We start from the raw sequence: 22,618 nt of genomic DNA on the forward strand, positions 1-22,618 counted from the left end.
ACACATACAGACAGAGTGGACCACATCTGGAACCCTCGTCTACTTATCTGCCCGGCTTCCAGAAGCTATAAATCAACCTGTTTGTGTGAACCCTGCACCAACCCCCACTTCATCCATATCCATCTAAGGCCAATCCCTAGGTTTGCCAAAGGAGAGCACCTGAGCCCTACTCGTTTTAAAAAACACCAAATAGGGCAGACAAAGAGCCCATGCTGGCACCATTTATGAAATCCAAATTATTTTGAAAGAGCACACAAATGTTCAAGAAAACCTGGCAAATAGGTTGTTCAAGACCTGCAGTTTTTTATAGCTAAGGACCACAAATGAAACCATATAGCAAAAGCAGAGATCTACAATAGGGTTTTTTGCTCTTTTATCATAGTGGAAAGGCCAGACTTATGCAACTTAAAAATGATGAGTCAGCCAAAACACAAAGACAGCTTCTTGTCTGTTTGCCTGTTTGCTCCATTATTGACCGCAGACAGGATTTTTCTAGTGTTTCATAGTGGCCGTATGACACCTTATCTAAATTGATAACAGCTTAATAGATTTTTATAAAACAAAACAAACTTCCAGTAAAAAACTACACCTGTGCCATGTCATACAGGACAGCAGTTTCATTTAACGAGTGGTTATTGTTATTAGTCACAAGACAAGATGCAACAAGATCTTGGTGGCTTACCGACAATTTCCCGACAGAAACACTTTTCGGAAAACCCTTTACTGTATATTATATCACAGCAAAGAGCCGTTTGAAAATCAACACGCCCTAGACCCAGCTCACTTACTATATTGAATAGGAAATCAATTACCTAATTGTCTTCCAAACTGCACTTTCTAATACCAACATTTGATAAAATAACACTTAAAATGTATAAGCAACTGCCTATTAGAGTTTCATTTAAGATGCTGCCTATTACTTACAGGTTGATTTTGGAAAAACAAGGGCACAATCTGAAGTTTACAGTACAGAGACAGCTATATACAGTATGTGTACAGTGGTATGGAAACAGAAATGAGTGAAAAGTCTCAAATCATAAAAGTTAATATTTCACTGAGTTATGTGTTTGTGAGTCAAAGGTATATGGGTCAGTGTGTGTGTCTGAGCCAAGGCTATGAGCGTGGCAAAGTGACCTGACTGGACAGGACATAAGACGGCCGGAGGAATGTAGGGGTTGCTCAGCCTGACATAACCCAACAGAGGAATGTAAATACCATCTGCATGACCACTTGCATATACACACACACCTCCAAGGTACAAAAAATCACTACCTTCTCTACCCCCCCTCTAATTTTATCATTCCCTTGTCTCCTTTGCTCAATCTTTCTCTCAGGGTCCCCTCCAGAGTTCCTCCCCTCGCCCTCATTTGCCTCTCAGACCACTTAACAGAGCAGTGGATTTGAAAGCCACTCTGGCAAGCCAACACAATGAGGGCATGGTGGGATATGGGTAACTAATGAGTGTGCAGAGAATCAACTGGAAAGCGCTGGGGTTCACTGCGCCTCTGAGCCTGGGCTCTGTCCCAGCTGTCAGCAGAGACAGCAGTTGCACAAGCTTCATTTAAAGTTGATATGAGCCGAGGAACTTCTAATCACGTCACAGGCTTACAGCGTCTACACAACCATCTTTCTCCACTTGTTTTCTTCATGTCTGCCTTTTTAATGCCTCGGGCCAGTTCTCAAGGGAACGCTTCCCACACGCACATACTCACACCCTCAATTTTATGTTTTGTCTACATTTCTGCCCCCATTCTTAGGGAGTAACGGCTCTGTCAACCAGGCGAATAAAAACAAATCCTGTCAGGCTCGTAATCAGAGATAAATCATGTCAGCATTATATGAGCAAGTCTCTCAGAGGGTAGTGCTCTCATGTTATTCTGTGTCTGTGTGGAAGCGTGAGTTAAGACGTTGCCTATGGCTATGAGGAGTTACCTCCACAGGCAAGACATATCAGGTTTAAATTTTTATCTGTTGTCGTTTATAATTCTCCTATATCCTTCTACATACACATACAACACACTATCATACGGTTCCTCCTACAACGCCTTTCAGAACAAAATGTACAGTATTTGGGAGTTCTTATGAAGCTGGAAAATACTTCTGTGGGAGAACTTAACTCCAAATGTCATCATAGCCATGTGTGAGCCAGAGTAGGGATACAACCGATTACATTCAAATGCATTAAACAAGCTGGTGAAGAAAATACATTTCCAAGCTTATGAATAGCAATGCACAGTTATTACATAAATCAGGCTACACAGTAGGGAACAGTTTGCCTGTCAAGAAATGTGCAAATGAATGCCTCAAAGCATGCTGCCAGCCATAAATGAATCATATCACTGTAAATAAACTACACACATACATATTGCCTCTATGGGATGATTTAGTGGTGTGTCAGGATGCCCCTGTTCTTCAAAGACAAACCTTTTTAAAAATAAAGCTGGACTCAGCGTTTCTATTTGGCACTTTTATGCTGGTCTGAGCAGCTTTCGGAGAGGAGGCTTCATTGCTTTACGTCTTACATTTGTCTGAGCTAGCAGATGCAAAGTTGACCATTTAATTCCTGAGGCAAGGAACAGAAATTTCACCTCGAGTGAGCTGACAACTCGAACTGATTACCTCAGCATTGCTTGAGTGCTCGTATGCGAAGAATTGGTTTCTCTTTCGGTCGTAGTCTACATCTAACAGTCATGACCCTCGAACAACCTGACTACATTTTTCACTGTCAGCAGAAAATACTATTTCTAGAAATTAAAGCTTTCTGTTACAATCAAAGTCATTTTTGTCAATGAATCATTGACTCACGGTGTAGGCTGAGGGAAATGTTGATGGTGCGGATGTTGGTGACACTCTTGAGGTCAGGGATGCTGGCACATTTCAGCTGGGTGGCAGCAGGGGTGTCACCGACGTCTATCCAGCACACGGTCTCCTCTGCATAGATAAAGTCCATAGCCATGGTCTGCTTGGTGGCAATGGAGGGCAGCCGGGACGTGGATCCACTCAGAGAGGTGCAGCGGATGTCATTGAGGTTGGCAATCAACAGCATAGGCAGACGATCCACCGGCTCTGGGGTGGGCAAAGAGAAAGAGGACAAAATGAACGAGAGGAAGAGTAAGGGGAAAGTGATATGAATAAAGAAAAGGTCAATAAAGCTCTTTAGTGAACAAACTTGTAAATCAAAAGAGGGAGCCACAGCATGCATATCAGATCATTTGATATAATACAGCAGGAGAAACCAATCTATGATTTTGGAGGTTTGATAAATACATCTTTTGTCAGTTTTCACATTGTGTGTGTGTGTGTGTTCACCATTTTTGGCTTTGCAGGAGCGGTTGTCAGGCTGCACCAGGTAGCCCTCGACACAGCTGCAGGTGTAGGAGCCATCACTGTTCGTGCACGTCTGACTGCACGTCCCGTACACATTGCACTCATTGAAATCTACAAAAAAAGAACAATGCATTTGTAGACAAAGTCAGGGATCAAACACACAGAGATTCTTGTTTACCACTCACTCTACTGGGTGTGGTTATGATTTTAGAAAATTGTTGACAAAAAGCAAATGGAAATCCCAAACACAGGACCATTACTTTATCTTTTATTTGACTTCCTCCAGCAAGCAAGAAGTCAAAATAATCAGATGATTTTATGAAGTTTACTTTGGCAAGCCTCAAATACCTCTGCCAAATCACCCACTCACCTTTACACGTCTTTCCATCTGCAGCGACCTCATAGCCGTTGCTACAGTAGCACAGAGGCCCATCATGAGTCACAGCACAGTGAAACTGGCACCCACTGAAGGCACAGTCTGGTGCCCGTTCTGAAGCGGAGAAAAACAACAAGTCAGAGAAAGAAGAAATAGTGTGGAGGCTAAAATGGAAAGGGGGGGCGGGCAGCAAAGATATCAGATTATAGAGCATAAACATTATATGCAAGAGTAGAGGCTAAAAGCAGCATGTTAAAGTTATTGTCTCAGGTTTGTGTGAAGATCAGCTTTCTAATGCGAAACTTAATCCCAATGCAATCTTCACAGAACCACACTTTCATATCCTATCACATATCCACTGGGAGATCAGATAGGATTTTGTGTGTGTGTGTGTGTGTGTGTGTGTGTGTGTGTGTGTGTGTGTGTGTGTGTGTGTGTGTGTGTGTGTGTGTGTGTGTGTGTGTGTGTGTGTGTGTGTGTGTGTGTGCGTGTGTGCGCGTGTGTGTGTGTGTATGATAAATGAGTGCTTTATTTCATTAATTAGGTCCTACCAACACTAACACACCCCATGCTGATCTTAAGCATTACATTTGACTCACGACTGAAAACCTCTTGAGAAACATTTCCATTTAATAATTTACCAAGTATAAACACCAATATAACAAAACTGTAAATAAAAGAAGCTCCCACTGGCACAAAGAAATGTACCTCGGCGACCACGAAAAAACGTTAATGGCCACGGACAAACTATTGCTTACAGTAGCTAGTGATATTATAGGTGTGAAGAGCAAAGATTGCATCAGTGAAGGGCCCTTATTATATAAAGCCTGTGGTACTCTGGGCAACAATGCCCCTTTTGTTGTGGCCCCACTGAAAGGAACAGTCCCCCAGCAAACACTGTGGTCCACATCAAATTCATTCACTGAGCCTCACACTGGAGACACTTTGGGCAACTAGAGGGCTAAAATACCCACACAATCCACCTCTGTCAAGGGTCGTACTGTTCCATTTTGAGTGTCTAACTCAAAATTAGGTTTCTCCATTTATCATCAATATTATCTCAATATCAACTTGTGATGATAGAAAGTATTACATATATATATATATATATATAAATATAAATACAGTATTTAAAATTCTATCATTTAAAATTGTAATTTTATATTATTTCGAATAAAATATAATTACAAAAGGATTTATTATCCTTTAAGGAATATCTAGAAACATCATAAATACCTGGTTCATCTATCTTTGTAATGTTGTTTTTACAAATGTTTTGGTAATGAGTAAACCTTCAAACCTCATAAATTAAAGCATTATTAATATTTAGTAAAAAGTTGTATTTCTCATTTACATAACAGAGTGAAATAATAACAGTTTAATGTTAGTTATATTATAGTGTTATTCACGTTTTGGTCATAAAACCTTTTTTCGTGATTTCCTTTCAGAGACTGGGAAGAAAATACTTATTCTTCACTAAGAGCTTTTCAGTTGTGATACAAAAGGAAGAGCAGAGGAGAGGAGAGACGTGAAGACAGACAATGTGAAGAGAACATAAAACAAAAGAAGAAGAATAGACAGAAACAGTGAAAGAGGTGGGGGTGAGAAGAGGGAGGCAGGGCAAACAGAGGTGGAAAGGATATGGAGTGGTGAGAAAGTTTCAGCTCCAAGCAAACAAGCAACAGCAGCGTGTCAGACGTTTGACCAGGGGTTAATGAACGAAGCCAACAAATCACACAGTGACACACTGCATGCCTTCAGTCCTAAACAAGCAGGCCAAAGCCATTGATCCTGTTACTGCATGGATGGCAACCCTCAATTTCACTCATCTATAGCTCTTGAAAGGGAAGCAGGCAGTGAGAGTGTAAGGATGCTTGTAGGAAGGCAGGTTAAATGAGAAGGCATCTTAGATGTGTTTGCACAACAACTAACAGACATCAATTACTTACTGATGAAAATGAGGAAGTTTTAGATAAGAAATTATATGATATTCACCAAATATGAATGGAACTAGTTGTCATATGGCTTGACTTTAGCATGAAGAGAAAAAGAAGAAGAAGAAGACGGACCTTTATTGATCCCCCAAAGGGGAAATACACAATATTACAGACAAGGAGAACCAAAAAAAAAGAAGAGCGGTAACATAGATATTAGGAAGAGGAAGAACTGCTCTTGGGTGCAGTCCAGAGCCAGTCCATGAAGAAATATATGAAAGTTGACATTTTCCTCCAAAATCCAGTCATGGGGCGGACAGAAAGGGTGCAACAAGATGACGCAGGTGGTGAGTTTGTGAGTAAAACACAGCACGGTTGGTGTTGGGGTCATGGCTGTAGTTACACAACAAAAAAACTGTAATAACTGACTTATTTCATAACCATAAGTCCTTAAAAAGATCAGCTCATCTATCCATTAACTGGTTTGAGGACAAATCGCCTCTACTGATGTACAAAAAAATCTAAAATAAAAGAATAAAACCTCTCTCTATTTCCGTGTCCAGAGGCCTTATCTGAAAGCTTTAATTCAAGGAAACACTAACTTGATAAAACGGACTACTCTAGTGTGTGACATTTAAAGGGAGGCAATTCCCAGGACATTCCTACGTTAGCTTTGTGCTCTCACTGTCTGGAAACAAGTCCATGCATGCCCCTGTCCTCTACCTGCAGCTTACAGAAGCCTACATGGTTACATGGTTTTATCAAATTACCTGATTTCTACTTCTTCAATCAAGTGGTTTGTATATACATTTACCTTTTACTACATTCATATGCATTCTAACATTGCATAAACGGTATAAAGACTTTGGGAAAAATGTATCTTTCACTAATACATTGAGAATACATATAAAAAAAATAAACAGATTGCCATGCTCAATCAAAGACTCAATCAGGGAATGTCCTTCTGTCCTCTACGGAGTGATTGTTTGGTGCATTCCAATGGTGTAACAGTGAGTACAGTTGGAAAACCAGACTTAAAGAATATAATAATGTGTATATCCAGGTGTGGACGGGTAGGATCAACCATTGCAATCTAAAAGTGTATATATAGGCAGTTGCATGGAGCTGCATAGTCAAAGAGGGCCAAGTAGTCTTCTGCAAACATGAGCAAGGCAGTGGCTTGAGTAATGAGCAAACAACGGCTATCGTAGTCCCAAACAGTGGCAGCATGCTGCCCCAGCTCAAAGACTGAAACACAAATGAACACACACACACACACACACACACACACACAAAATACACAATGTGTCACAAAGCATTCCCAAACACACAGCAGTTTAGCTTTCCTGCAAAAATCAATACTCAGGCTTTCTTCAATCTGCAGCCTATTTAGAGTCAAAGAAACACTTGACATTTTCACAACACTTTAGTGTTTGTAAATACAGTGATCGGCAAAGACTAGCAATAAAACAGGTCTACTCATGATAGACAACTCCAACAGCAGCCAATAAACTAATTTAGGACCTACTCATGAATGAAGATGAAAATGTGGTCTTCCTACAGGCAATCTTAAGTAGCCTCTGACCGTTCTCATTTAGCAGTTAGTGGGACATGAAGGACAATGAGAGCTCTCTGCATGCACAGACAAAGCATCGGGCCACTACAATAATCAGGGAGCCCTTTGAGCCTGCGAGAAAAGAAGAAAAAAAACCCAAGAGAAGTGCCATGACCCCATTTTTTCTTCCCTATCAATCAGTCACTTCTGAGGGAGGCACGTCTAAGGCCTTGCCCCCAAACAGAGGACCCATCACCCACAAGATGACCTAAAGGCTGCCAATTGGCTACATATACTTCATACAAAATAAGGCATTTAAATATAGGCCTGAAACTGTACTTTGTGTTTTAACCAAACAAAAGTAAAACAAGCAGACTTAAGGCATGATTTTGGTTTGGATCACCAAAGCATAGTAAAACATGGTCATCATGTGTCTTTGACATGCTCCTGGGGGCATCACAGGCTCGTTTACCTCAACCCTTTTATCCTCTTTTTGTGTAACATTCCTTTTTGCAAACATTTCCTCACACTAAGAACTAATGCTGATAAAATGTATTTCAACTTGATACAATTCCTGCCTAACATTGCTACACCCTTTCTAACCACTCCTGTCAACAATTTTGGCAGAATAACTTGGACACACCAAGCGACAAAGTGTGCTTTCAGATATCAGCACCCAGGTATACTTGCACAACCTGGCAGTTTGTACAAGCAAACACAAGGATGCTTGTGAAAGGCCAGGCCTTTCCCTAAAAAGAGGGGAGCTCAGAAACAGCTATGCCCAAAGTACTGGACACACTGCTGGTGTGTTTGTCTATGGGGTAATGGGTGTGTTTGGCTGTGTATTTACAGGAATGTAAGTGTGTGTGTGTGTGTGTGTGTGTGTGTGTGTGTGTGTGTGTGTGTGTGTGTGTGTGTGTGTGTGTGTGTGTGTGTGTGTGTGTGTGTGTGTGTGTGTGTGTGTGTGTGTGTGTGTGTGTGTGTGTGTGTGCATGCATTATAAGCTCATGACCGAGGACAGCTGGACTTGTGTCCTCAGGGACAGGCAGTGCATGTTGTGATTGGATGACATCATCACTGTGTTGTGTAAAGGCTTGTCTTGCAATGATGACCAATGTGTGGGATACCAACACTCTCACCCACTCTATACAACTGTCCACTTCATCAGCCCAACAATGATCCTGCTCTTCACGAAGAGCAACATCTAAAATGCTCTGACTAATGCACTTAACATTTGAATCTTAAAACTCTATTGCATGGGCGAACTGTGTACAGGAAGAATACCATTTAGAGAAACTACATTGCAAGAAATAAGACAAATACAGCTTTGACAATAACAAAACATAAAAAACCTAACCTTAACTATTTGTAATTTTTTCAAATGTACCACACTGGCATAGAGAGCAGACGGGTTGGTTATCATATCATCTGATTCTGATACTGAAATAAGGTGAAGAGATAAGCTGATCCAAGATTACAGACATTGTTTAAGAACCTGGCAGATCGACTCATGTTAGGACTTTGGTTCATGGAAATTTGGTTGTAAATACTTGAACAAGTGATTTCTAGGTAAGGGATTTTGATACTGGAAAGCTCAGTGTGTTGTTACTACAACAAGCAGAATGGAGAGAGATAAACAGGTGGGCACAATAAAGAGTAAAAGTTCAAAGTATGCATCTCAACATGAGTTATAGCAGCTATAAACAAATAGAGCTACAGACAGCTGCATGTAAGGACTGCCTTACTGAAAAAGGAAGCAATCCTCTGTCAGAAGCTAGTGTTTGCTCCTTTGTCTGCTGCAACAAAGACAGACACTATGGACCCAATATGTACCATTGCACATTCTTTAATCAACTCTAATTAATGGCAGAGGATTTGATTGGATTCTTTTCCAGCTGCATTCAGGCTGAATGCTCATCATTCCCACAGGGATTGGGCTAAAATCCTCATAGCTGAGCTGATTGATAAATTAATGACTTTTTTCCCCAGAAAGAGAAATTCCATTGTGATTGCAGTAGAAGCAAGAGCAGAAGAGCTCATTAAAAGGGCCTTATATAGGAGATTAATGGACAGAGATTAAGATTCTGGATGGGTAGACAAGTAGATTCTAGCATTTAATACTCACAACAAAGATGATACAATCTCTTCTGAGTGGGTTTTGCAGTAAACGGGAGTAAGTAGATGAGTGTGCATGCATGTGTGTTAATTACCTCTACAGTGAGGGCCCTCATCCCAGCCATCAGTGCAGTCAGGGACGCCATCGCACAGTTTGCTCATATGGATACACACATCTGGGTCTAGGCAGCCGTGTTCATTGACAGGACACTGGCTCACCCTGTTGTGAGAGCCTGGAAAAAAGATAAACACTTATAAGGACACAAAGCAAAATATAGGAAACCAAAGTCCAACAAATGATTGTGAAGTGGATGAATCAGCCAATTTAAAACAAAATCATTAAAGGAAGGCTGAATCCCTGGCTGTTGGCCCTCTAGTCTGTTTACACCTGGAAAGATCTTGATCATCCGAAAAAAGAAAAAAAAAACTTCTATTATTATTATTATAACTGTTACTGGATCAGGAAGTCTCTTTGAGATCAAAAACTGTTTTGAAGTGCATGAGACCTGAGTGCAAAAGCATAAATACACAGAGATAAGACCCACATCAAAACAAAGCCTGTTGGATCAAACTGGCTGCCTGCGCAGTTCACATTTTACAATTCATTTATTTCCCATTGTGATGAAGGCACTATCATCAATCAACGTGGAAAAGTTAATTCAAGGAAAACTTCTTCTATACAGCCTTTAATCCTTCACTTTTACTCGTCAGTCTAGTTTTTCTTCGGTGGAGCAACAGCTTACTGGTTAAATCCACTGTGAAATATAAAACCATAGCAGGTAAGGTAGATAAAGGGTTCTGTTGGATATTCTTTTTTAGTGCAATAGGTATTCGCTTCATGCGTGTAGGACAGAGAGCCAAATATTATTGGCAAGTAACAGCTGCACACATGCAGTTACTCCATATACTGGGCACACATATTGCACGATATGGCAAACAAGTGAAATATGGTCTGCAAATGCAATAATTTTGAAGATATCAAAGGAACATCATGTTGTAATATTACAAAAGTAAACAATATATTCAATCTAAAGGGGGGTGTGGAGGGGAGGAAGGAGCGTGATCACCTCTGGTCCAGGAAAAGCAGAGATGTTTTCTTTACCGATCTACTCTATCTACATACAGTAAATGCAGTCTCTCTCTTTCATTCTCTCCCACTCCTCTCTATCTCTCCTCTCAACCCACACTGCAGAGCAAACAGTTTGCTTTGGCTGTTTTTCTTCTTCTTCTTCTTCCTCCTCCACCACCACCACCACCACCAACACCTCCTCCTCCTCATACTCCTCTTCTCTTTCCCTTTCTCTCTCTAACATCTGCTGACCCATTTTATAAAACACTAGAAGAAAAAAAATGAAGTTCACCGCCTTCAAAGGAAACGATCTGTAGAGTTCTGCAGTTATGTACGGTTCTCGGAAAAGCCTCGAGAGGATGATTTTGGAATTTATGCAGCCAGAGCAGCAAACCTGTTTCAGTTGCTTCCTTTAGAATCTCACATGCACAAAGTCTGTATATTAAGCTGCTAAAAATGCAAATCACTGGAACCTTATTTCTGCCTCGCACGTTTGAGTTTTAAGAGAGTTCTGAAGTGAGACTGTGAGGACAGAGGGAGTTGTACCGTAAGTAACAAAAATACAATTGACTTGACATTCAGTATGTAAGTTCTTTGTGTCATGCACATCCAGAATGACTGGTTGGAAGTTATAAGCTCTTGAAAAAGAAAGTTAAAATATCTCTTGCAATCACATGTACCAAAGTGTGGATGTGCATAAAGAGTTATGAGGGAGAACATTTGCATGCACGTCGGCATTCCCTGAAGAAACCACAAGCATTCCTTTTAAGTCCTCTCTATCCATCCAAAAGATTAGTAACCACACACAGATCATAAAATGTAACTCAGTTAAAACAAGCATCTCAAAAGTGACAAGAGCTACCATAATGATCCCACCACAGCAGCCTCTGTGGAGAATGTGGCATATTGGAACAGAGAATTAGCTTTATAATACATCTGGCTTAGGGAGGGAGAGAGAGAGCTCTCCCATCTGGGGGGGTGCGAGTATATTAGTAGCCCCCTTACAACCTCAGCCTCTAAGCCAGCCTGATTTACATTCAATAAACTGCCAACCCGGGGATTTGGACATAAACTGCAGCAACCACAATGAACTCAATGCACACTGGAAATGGAACAACTGCCAAGGATTTATCATATGCAAGCCATTTACTCAGTCTAAAAGACAAATCATGGTAAAAGTCATCTTACGGCCCCCATTGCATGGATCGGGTCAGGTCTGTCTTTGCAACTATTTGCATGTAAGCAGGTTTGACAAAAAGTGATGTGTCAAGGATTGACCTGACCGACGGATAAACTAATTAACTGACACAGTGTGGTACACTATACCAGGAACCAGGTGCTTACACACGGCTGCCAACAAAACACTGACAAAACAATAACTCTGCTTTCCATCACACACACTTCTACCTTTTCACTCACTAGGCAGCAGCAGAATATGTTTAACTGCCAGGGATACAAAACAGCCGGAAAGAATTGTTTGAGTTCCACAACACAGTAATACCTTGGCAGGAGCTGAATAGAGTCCGGCAGCAGAAAACTAAATGGAAAGGACAATATGGAGGATTAAATAACTTTGCAGGAAGGACAATGGAGATGAACCCTATACTCCCTGCTCCAGTTTGGGAAGTTGTTGGCAGTGTATTACAATAACCTATCCTCATACTGGCAGTAGTCTTTTCCTGCGTCATCTGTCAGTAGAAACCAAGCATCAGTACACAAATCTGAAGGGAAAGAATACAGCAGAACTTCTTCTGTCTTTTTATATGAACTTATTTAAACAGACTACACATTAAAAGTAGCTGACTTTAAAATGACACAGTGAACAACTATCTAATTTTAGTGCTTATTTTTTGGGGAAGATAACTGATCGAAGAAATCAGCATTGGCCGATCTGAATATGTGGTCAATTTAAAGTCGTTTCTCAACACTGGTCATCATGCAATTGTGCTCCTCTGCTTTTTCTACATTTCATTAGTGTCTATCTTACTCCCCAAGAGATGATCACATGTTGGTTTTGGCATCTTCCATGACCAAACTGGATATATATTCAGTGTGTTAGTAAAGCAACAACATTCATCAAGCCTGCAGGGCCTTTTCTTATCTGAAAGATCACTTGTGTTTATATAATGTGTTTAACTTGGTCATATTCTTTAGCAAGGAGAAAAATTAATACTAAGTTCAGATCTTTAAACAAAAAAAAAGCTCTAGAGTTAATGTATACCCTGTCTGGGAACTCAGCTATGTGTTTACAGTCAACAGAGAAACTAAATCTTAACCCTAAACTTGCATTAGAGGGTCAAACTCCTTTTTATTTTTCGATTCACATTCCTTTGTGGCAAATTATTTATTCACCAGCACAGCTTAAAAAATAAGTAGATGTAACACTTAAAGTACAGCACCAACAATCTGCCATGGAAAAGCTTAAATGCAAACTAAACTTTATAACTAACTAACATTTCTACACTTATAAATGTCATTTTAAAGCCAAAACCAACTTGTGTTTTTTATTTTTTTAAACAGGCTGACAGATCTATGTATATTCAAACACAAACAGAAATGTATCATCTCCATAAAGTTGTTCATACTTGTGCCTTTCATTGAGTCAAAAGTGCCTCCTCGCTCTCACCTCATAAAAACTACATTACAACTGCTCAGATACAATCTGCATAAAACTCAAAGTGCTAAAAAACAAAGATAACATTATAAATAATTATCAGATCTCCATCTGCCGAGGGCCATATTTGCAGATACTTTCCCTGAATCCATTTCTCACTAAGCAGTAGGCCATAAATACATGTGAAACTAATCATTTCGAAATATGGAGACTTCATAGTGCACTAAGGATTGCATATAATGAATAGGGATAGAGACAATCTGGATTGCTATGTTTATTAATATAGGCATGATTTGCCCTACAGTATCATGAGCAGGGGCTATATAATTTGTTAAATTAGTATAATTAATACAGGGCAATATCTAAAATAACTTAACATGTCCCTACTACAGTTGCAGAGATTATTCAATGAGTGTGGCAATCTCAGAGACAATGCACTGCAAGTGAAAACAATGTAAGAAGCCTGGTAGTGAAGTGGTTAACAGACAAAGTAAAAGAGGGGAAATTACATCCCTCACACCTATTAGACGGCAGAGTGAAGATAATTACATTATTGCACTAAACTGTGTGATCAGCTAACGGTGATATTAGCATATCATCACTGTGACCTCAGGGATCTTATTTCTTAAAATCTTTCTCTTATCTGCTGCATGATCTCGCACTCTTAGCCTGATATGAGGAGTTCACTTTAAAGCAATGAGCGCTGCGATTCATCATGATTAAATAATTATTAACTATGAGTCATAATGCAGAGATCCTGCTTTATTGAAAGCCTCTTCGCAGCATGCGCCCTTAAGAGTGAAATATGACTTTGTGCAAAAACAATATCTAACATTCCCCCTGAGAACAGTGTAGATTTAAGTAAGGCATCACTTCCCGTGTCACCTTCAAATAATCCCCCCCCCCCACAGAGTTTAGTCGTCCCATGTTTTTAGCTCTGGTTTCCACTCGCCATTGGGGTTGTGACATGGAAGAAGGATTCTCCCAATGTGTGCTTCCCTCCAACACCTCAACCTCTGGACCCCACCATCCCCCATCCCCCAGTTCCCGTAGTTATGCAATGACCTTAAATTTGGATCCCCTGTCGATCTTTTGTCCTTAGCATAAAAGCCGTCTTTTCTTCCCGCTCTTCGGGGTACATGCCAGCCTCTGACTGACTCCCATAAAGTCTGCTGTCAGCTCGAATGAATATGTTGTGCAGGGTGACAGGCAGGCCGGCCCACTGACTAACTCTCCCCTCTCTGGAATCACACTTAAAGGCAGCATGCACAACGAGCACATGGCTATGGCAAACCCTGCTGAGGCAGCCACAGCACACAGGACTTACAGTATGGCACACAGTGCTCTCACCGAGGGAATCTGAAACAGCCTGAAATTATTACTATGTCCAAAGATGGTGATTCAACTCTTCAGTCTGCTTATTATATTCTGATTAATATTCCAAATATTCTATTCTATTCATATTCCTTGTTTTAAACTATCCTCTTTCCTACAGTAACACTGCACATTTCCCCTCGGTAGGAGTAATAAAAGATTATCTTATCTTCCCGTAGTACTAAAGGTTAAATAACGAGAATGTTTTCCGATAAATGGTAATCAACTGACACATATTTTATCTGCTTATAACCACAGGTTTTTACAAACTTTTAACAGAAACTTTTTTAAGCCTACAGGGGTGCTTAACAATAAAAAGATACAACTTGGGTGGAGTACCATTGAAAATCCAAATTCCTTCAGTAAAACAGTAATATAAATCGAATAAATCTGTGTAGCGGCTTGTTAAAACAAGTCAAACAGTCCTGTTAATTTTGTTGCAACAGAGTAAACTGTCACTGTGTAAAATGCACCACAGAACATTTCCTTACAGTAACATACAGAGAGACAACTAGTAAAAGGAATTTAAAAAAAACATCTGCAACCAGGGTGGAAAGCTGTGATGCAATTACACCAGAGGAAAGACTGGAGACGAGATATGAGGAACAGGGAACAGAGAGTATTTGAGTCTAGCTGCTCCGCCTGCTTTGACAGGCCGAGAGGAAGACAGTGGGACACAGGAAAGAAAGAATGAGGGAGAGAAGGAGACAGGGCGTGGAGGAGACAGCAGAGAAAGCGAAGTGGTGCCTGTGTGGCGTGAGAAAGCCCTGTGTTCTCTGCCTGTTGATAGGCCCGTGAAGCTGAGGAGGCTCAGGGCCACAGACCAGAGGGATTTACAGGGCTTTGCTCCTTCCTCTGTGGAAGCAGTGTGTCAACCACTGCCACTACAGACCCTCCCTGCATGGTGCCCCCTGCAAGAAAAGCTACATAACTGATTATAAGCTAATAGAAGACCCCCCCTCCCTACCACAAATGTACTTTTTAAGGCTTTTTCTACAGCAAATGGACCAAAGCTTAACAAAAGACATTTCCATATTCCTCCTTAGTCTGAAAGCTAATCAGATCATTTCTCCTAAACAAAGCTTTTATTGTAGGATCCTCCCTTCTGCCCACTGCTCCATCCCATCTCACTACCTCAGCAGCCGGCTGTTCCTTGTCGTCTTGGAGATGCTGCTGAGGCATAACTGTCAGATGGGCCGGACAAAGGACCACGCTGGCGAGCTTCCAGAGGGGGGTTTGAAGCTAGAGATGGGCAGATAACCTCGTTGTGTGGCCCACGGCTGCCTCGGGCAGCTGCACTGAGATGATAACTCAATCTTCCCATCAGACCTCCCTACCAGCTCGGGCCCCAGGCCATGGCATCCACTGGCATGGACCAGAGTGTGTGGGCCAAGGGTGAGGGTATGGTTGTGTGTTGGCATCTACTTTCACCACAGTATCGTGCCGCTACATCAGACAAACTCTTTGAAAGAGTTTCCACTGTGTTAGTGCAAATTGTCCGGTTCAAAGCAAAGACATGAAATCACAGTCTACTGGAAGATTAAAATGAAATTGTAGGTCTGTGTTTGAGCGACGACATTTAGGTATTGTTACATTAAATACTTTTAGCCTCTTAAGCCAAGGGTCCCTCAAATTCATTATGAAACTGCATTCCAAGGTACATCCCCTCAAAATGACTTTCAAGAATAAACAAGGTAAACCAATGTGTCTGAGTGTTCACGTGGGTAATACTTGGACTTAAATGACAGCTTGACAGATCAAGTACAGAGGAGGGTTGTCATTTGCAAGTGTTAACTACTTTGAGTTATCAGCTCATTTACTCATCCTGAATGAAAGTGGAAAGCACTTTGTGGTAAAAGAAAGGCAGTGTATTTGCATGATTGAGATGCATTTCACCCCCTGCTTGGAAGTCTTCCTGTGGACATTTTCATGCTAAGCCAGGGGCTAGAACGTCTAACAGAGAATTAGGCACAGACAATTGTTGCGCAAGGTTTTTTGATGATGAAAGGGATTCCTCCGTGGCAAGCACTTCTCATGATGGAGAAAGTGCTTACATGCTATGGCTTACTTAATCATCTGTTCCTATTCGCTGGCTCGACCACAATGAATGTGGTTCAGGCAAGAATCATAATTGCATACAGACTTGGGATACAGACAGGCAGTCAGTGTTTTGAACATCAACTGTTCCAACAGAGTTGTGAAAGGACATTAAAGTTGTGACACAGCACTTTTAACTCCAGCATCATGAAAAAAACATTCACTGGAATGTTTAGAAATTATTTATCCTATTATTATTGTTGTTCAATTACCTCCTAAACACTTTCTTAACTTCTCCATAATTAAGCCAAGAAATATAGGGATGGAAATAAGAAAAGTATCATTAAATATAAACTTATTTTACTTTTTGGTAGTTGTTTCTTTTGTGAACAAACCCTTTTTATTCCAAAAAGAGAATGCTTTGGATATCAGTGCACGGTCAAAACACTTTGTAAACCGTCTGCTAAACATCTGCAGTTAAAGCCATGTATTGACATATTGAACAACCCAGCTTGTTACTTTATCTCTTAGATAGACAAAAGATAACACTTTTACAACATACTGCTACTACCTTTTGGAGCATTAAAAGCAGCAGTCCTGAATAGAGCACCATCGCTGAGACACATATACTCCTGCCTTAAGGGCATGTGTCAACCACTTCCTGAGCCTTAAGCCTGTATGTAATTGAGGTGAAATGGCTTGTCTGAAACCAATTGAAGCCCTGCAGTGAGGGGGAGTCATTGCAGTACCTGGGAGAGGATGACAGGGTCACACCTGCAGACAGGGGCCTGTACAGGCAGATTACTGATGGCTATCTGAGAGTGTACTAGGGGCCATAAGAGGGAGGTGCACACAAGGGGTCTGAAGGCTTTGACGGCCCAACAGCTGGCAACTTGCCCAGACCCCACCGATCATTTTATGATGACGAGTCATGCAGATCCATTTCCCAAAAAAGCCATCCATACACATACTGTACGTTCCCCTGGCTCTCCTTCAGTACCCCTTTAATAAACAAACAGGCTATAGGATATTAACATGCAACATTGACCCTAAGTGTCAACTGACTCAACCACTGCCTGTCGGGTTACAATCCCACTACTGCGGCAGAAGTCTGTCTTTAGCTTTTCAACATAATTACAGCCCAGATGAATGGGTTGGAAACGACAGGCAATTAGACCTCCAGACAGTATGATACTGAAGAGTGCACTTTCTTCCAGCATGGGTACCAGAGAGGTGTAGATCAAAGATGCACACCAGACATAGGCACACATTTACAGCAGCTTCCACTCTGACGGCAAGTGAATTCTTGATCATCGTAAAATAAAATAGGTGGTATTTACCAGAAACAAAACCAGTGCTTCAGCAAAATTAGCTACATTGTGTTTTCATCACAACACTTGAGGATAAGTGGAATAACACGGGGAGATTCCTATTTGCAGTTTCACAAGTGACCTATTCAAATGACATAGTGGCCAATTTAGGAAACAAAAATCCCAAACCAAGACTGGTGTACAGCCAAGCTGCCACAGGAGGAAGAGGGCAAGAATAGAAAGATGTCGGGAGAAGAGGAAAATGTTTTTGCCTTTTGGAATCTCAGAGAGTACTCTTTGTAAAGAAAGCTTGTAGTTAGTAATTAACTTGAAATGGAGATAATGCCGTAATTATAGTAGCATGCAGCACTCTTATTCCCATCAACATTAACACACACAACTAGACTGTGGTCAGGGGGCATGTTTGAACAAAAGTCAAGAGAGCTAGGAATTTTCTGGTATTTTCAGACTATCACTAAGATTGAAAGTGAAACTTTGACTGCGTTTGTAAACGTTGTGTCTGATAAAAAGTCATTTTTATCAGATGACATGTAAGAAATGTCATCACAAATGTTCCGCAGTTTATCCAGATTTCCATCCTCTCAGATCAACCAATGTTAGCCCTTTAATTATATTTAACATTTCCATATTAGCTCATTTGAGGGCAGTCTTGTTCATGGCAATTCTGTCTGACTGCCTCTTATGGTACTCCCTAGTTGAGAGAAACCGGGCTAATGATCTGCAAACTGTTTCAACACGTGAATGGAAAAAGCAGGATAAAAACTAAAACACTATTGCATTCCTCTGAGTCAGAGCAGCATTTTAAATGACCTTCAGAGTCATACTCCTCCAAACTCTTCCATTTCCATGAGTGCAGGCGTATTCACTCTGCAGCTTTATCTGCAGCAGTCGATTCCAAATACTGCTCACATTTAATGGAAGGATCAAATAAACTACAGGATGAAATACAGTATGGATAGCTATCATTGGGATACTAAGAGGAGCCTCGCATTTAGACTGTGCTTGTTGCACTGCAAACACCAAAGTGGATTAATTGTAGTAAGAGATTTTTAATATGAATACTCACATCAATAGAGAAGTGCCTTAACTAAAGGTAAAGTGACAGGCAGCGTAGAGCCCATGGGAAGTGGGTAATTGACCAGAACATATCTTGATGTTCTGGTGAAACATCGCTCTCCATCTCTCCATGCAGAAGATGAATCACATCATTGTCTGTGTCACCAAATTACATAAGTACTATGGAAAATTCACTCAGTTCAATTGCTTATTAGAAAAAAGGGCAGAAATAATATAGCCACAGCTTGCTTGATTGAATTATGTGGGTCACACTCATGTTCTGTGATTGCTGTTGTTTACAACAATAATTTTACAACCTTTTGATAGCAATTTGTTTGATTATTTCACATTAAACTTTATCAAATGAGAGTTCAGCTGTTAGCTCTACATTCTATGTAAATCAATATAGGAGGGTCAGATTGTGGATCACTTTCCGGTTCAGCTTTGTGTTGTATTGTGTGAAGCTCTGAATCAGAAAATGATACATCAAGTCACCCTTAGCCATTTAATAAATCCCTAATCCTTTGTGTTAATACGCATTTGCTTTTTCACCCAGAATAACAAGTCTTTTAATGCTGGGTGTCAGCTGCTAGTCTTTGCATGCCAGACTGTTATGAGAATCCTGACAGATGCAAGGTGTGGCAGATGCAGACAGTAAAATCACCATTAGCACCTACATTAAAACAGAGAGAAGGCTTTTACCACGGAGAGTTTATGGATGGATTTGCAGGATGGAGAGTCTGACAGATGAGAGGCGCAGGGACACTAAGGGACTCCACAGATCCCACAAGAGTCCAGACAAGAGCAGACACATCCATGAACATTCAGACTAAACACGGCCGCATAATTAGAGCTATAATTCAGCAGAGCAGCCAGAGCACACACTGCGAGTCTGTGTCCTTGGTAGAGCTAAGCCCACCCTCTTATTCAGGCACAAATTAAACTGTCTGAACATTGTGCTGTTGTCTCTTGAAGACCATTTAGAGGTAATGAATTTGATGTTATATAACTTCATGCACAGCAAAAACATTTGGGTGATAATGATTTTTTTTTTTTTTTAAAAGGGTAAATTGCTATTTGGCTATCGCATGAAGAGAAGGCTAAGTAAAACTAGTAATAGGGAGTGCGGAGAACAGGAGAGCTGAGGACACAAGACTGCTGAGGGACAGTTTTAGTAGGGCTCTCCTGTAGGAATACTTACAGATATCTGGGGATTCATCTGAGCCATCTGGACAGTCTTTCTCCCCATCGCAGCGCCAGCCTTTGGAGATACAGGTCACCTGGTCTTTACATACAAACTGCTTAGTGCTGCAGGTCTTGGGCTGGTCCTCAACTTTGGGGGCTGAAAAACACAGAGTTGAATGTTAATGTATAGTCTTCAAAAAACTTAACTGTGTGTGGAAAGGGTTTGTAATCCAAAGTAAATTTAGAGAGAAATGCTATTTTATGCATTTGTCAACTATTATTCTCTCCTGTGCAGAATCTACATAGGAAATTTCCAGCTACAAGCAGCATAGATCTTAGCTGAGCAGGGTAAAGTAACATGCAAGGGTCAACCCAAGTTTACAATGATGTTTTTGTATCAACAGTCCCACAGGCACACTCTATGCAGGAAAAAAAATCTCCTCTACAAGGTTACAACTAACAGTGGGGCCTTTTAGTTGGGTTTGTTTGTCGTTTCCTCTCTTCTTACGGACATCTCATTTCTTTCTGCTTTTTTTTAATTTTTATTACTCCTAAGGTGTTTTTCAAGTTTTACCACAGAGGCTCTTTCATGTGTCACAGCAGAGACATAACTGGGCATTCAATCACCGCCTGACCCATGGGAAAGAGCACAGCGTGGTAGTCCTGGGCAGTAAGTCAGCACAGATTGTTGAGGTGTACCACAGGCTAACAGCACCACAGCAACGCTCCAGACCCATCAGCAGTCTGGCACATGCTTTAACTTAGCCTCACTCGTCGAATGGAGCTCTACCTACATGGTGTTGATTCAGTCTGTCGACACTGAATTTGTAACTTATTTAACTATTTATCTTAGAAATGACCCAAAACATTTTTTTTCTAACTGTATGGCCCAGGATATTACTTTTATTTTCCCAGGTTTAGACATCTTTGTCTTAAGATTTCTGGCACCACCCAGATACACTTAAGGTGAGTTGATTTCTAAAAACACACAAGTGAAATTCTTCCCGTTATGCAAGTGGTTAAAACACACAATAGAAAAATAGACCACAAAGGCCATTTGAGGCAGGAGGTTGATGGTACTGTACTGTGTTGCAATAATGCTATGGGAGAGACAGACCCAAGGTCTCATTGTGATTCTCTGCAGGGACTGAGCCCACTCTCGCCCTGGATGACTTGCCTCGCTACGTACTTGGCAGGCAGAGAGGTGTGGGTTGAGTGGTGGGGTTGGGGTGCACCACAAGGATGCTGGGATGTGACTGAAATCACAAGAGAGCATGAGGCTAGTGTATCATTGCAATCACGTTCCTTTGGACTGTCAGGCTAAGGGGTTTAGACCCTGGTCTCTTTTCATTTGACAGCACAGTGAATGTGTAAGCACTAAACACTGAGTCTTCTGAGTGTCATGTTTTTGTAAATACAATACAGGAGCTTAAGGGTTGTATGGATCAGATCACAGCTTTCCATATACACCCTGATATTCGAGGAGATTTAGAAGAAGAGAGAGCGCCTGCTTTTAAAATGCAGAGAGTTTGTTACGTTCTTCTCGTCACACAACGGCAGGGGCAAGGCTTGCATCAGAATAATATTTAAACTCAGCCATAATACAGATTCTGTATCAAATATCATCAGAATGTGATGAGAATGAGACAGAGAGCTGTACAATAATGGCCTGGTGATGACCGAGTAAGTTCCGATGACATGCACACACCTATCAGGAGAGAGAGAGAGAGAGAGAGAGAGAGAGAGAAAAGAGAGAGAGAGAGAAAAAGAGAGAGAGAGAGAGAGAGAGAGACACACACACAGAGACAGAGACAGAGAGAGAGAGAGAGAGAGCGAGAGAGCGAGCGAGAGCGAGAGGCTAGCCATGGCCTGAGGCCAACATGTTAATTTAGCTTCCTTTAGCTTCAGATTACCTGTGTCCTGGTACACTCCATATGGCGGTAGTAGCACTGAATTTGCCTGCCCTTACATGTTGCCATATAATCCGACTAAACAACTAAGAACTAAACAAACTTCCACACTGACCTAAATGAGCAAAAGTATTAAAACCTCTGGCAGCTGCTATGTAAAGACAGTCTCCACATCTCTCTGGTCCCCCAGTATGAAGCAGCTGGGCTGAGCTTGTTGTTCCCTATGAGTGCATAAAACTGGAAATAAAACATTGTGGGTTCTAATTTTATCATCCCTTTACACACCAGCATGAATCGACCGCAGACGGGAGAACCTCTGAGCCTAATTGGAGGTTGTGGCAGCGGAGGGGTTAGAGGCTGGGGGAAAGACTGGCAGACTTCCCCCTGAGCAGTCCTCTTTCAAAGCCCACTGAAATATCTCAAACAGAGATGTGAATTGTTAATTCAGAATGCAAAGTTGGGTTTTTTTTCCAAAGTTCCTGCCAAATACAAACAATTTTCGGAGGGTCCGAATCAGGCTGGGAAGTAAAGCATTTCAGTCGAGTTTTACCTACAAAGGGGGAATGAAGAAGTTTTTTATTTAGTCGACTGGGATTGGCCAAGGTGCAAACACCAATCACATTGAATCAAGGTACATAGGCTACTCCACTTACAGGAACTGCTATAAGGCCAGTGTGTTCGCCTCCAAGAGTCTCCTCCTGATAATGCTATTCCAACTAAAGCATTTCCTGCCAC

At 41.2% G+C, this 22,618-nt stretch overlaps 1 protein-coding gene across 1 annotated transcript in view; it reads right to left on the minus strand.

Moving 5' to 3' along the window:
* Positions 1-22,618, minus strand: part of lrp1ab (low density lipoprotein receptor-related protein 1Ab) — a 78,146-nt gene that overhangs the window by 47,486 nt on the left and 8,042 nt on the right. Inside the window, 5 exon segments of the mRNA XM_063884709.1 lie at positions 2,806-3,066; positions 3,310-3,438; positions 3,698-3,817; positions 9,403-9,540; positions 19,990-20,130. Coding sequence (XP_063740779.1) covers positions 2,806-3,066; positions 3,310-3,438; positions 3,698-3,817; positions 9,403-9,540; positions 19,990-20,130 — 789 coding nt within the window.

Source organism: Eleginops maclovinus, chromosome 1 (assembly GCF_036324505.1).
Source record: "Eleginops maclovinus isolate JMC-PN-2008 ecotype Puerto Natales chromosome 1, JC_Emac_rtc_rv5, whole genome shotgun sequence".
NCBI classification, from domain to species: Eukaryota; Metazoa; Chordata; class Actinopteri; order Perciformes; family Eleginopidae; genus Eleginops; species Eleginops maclovinus.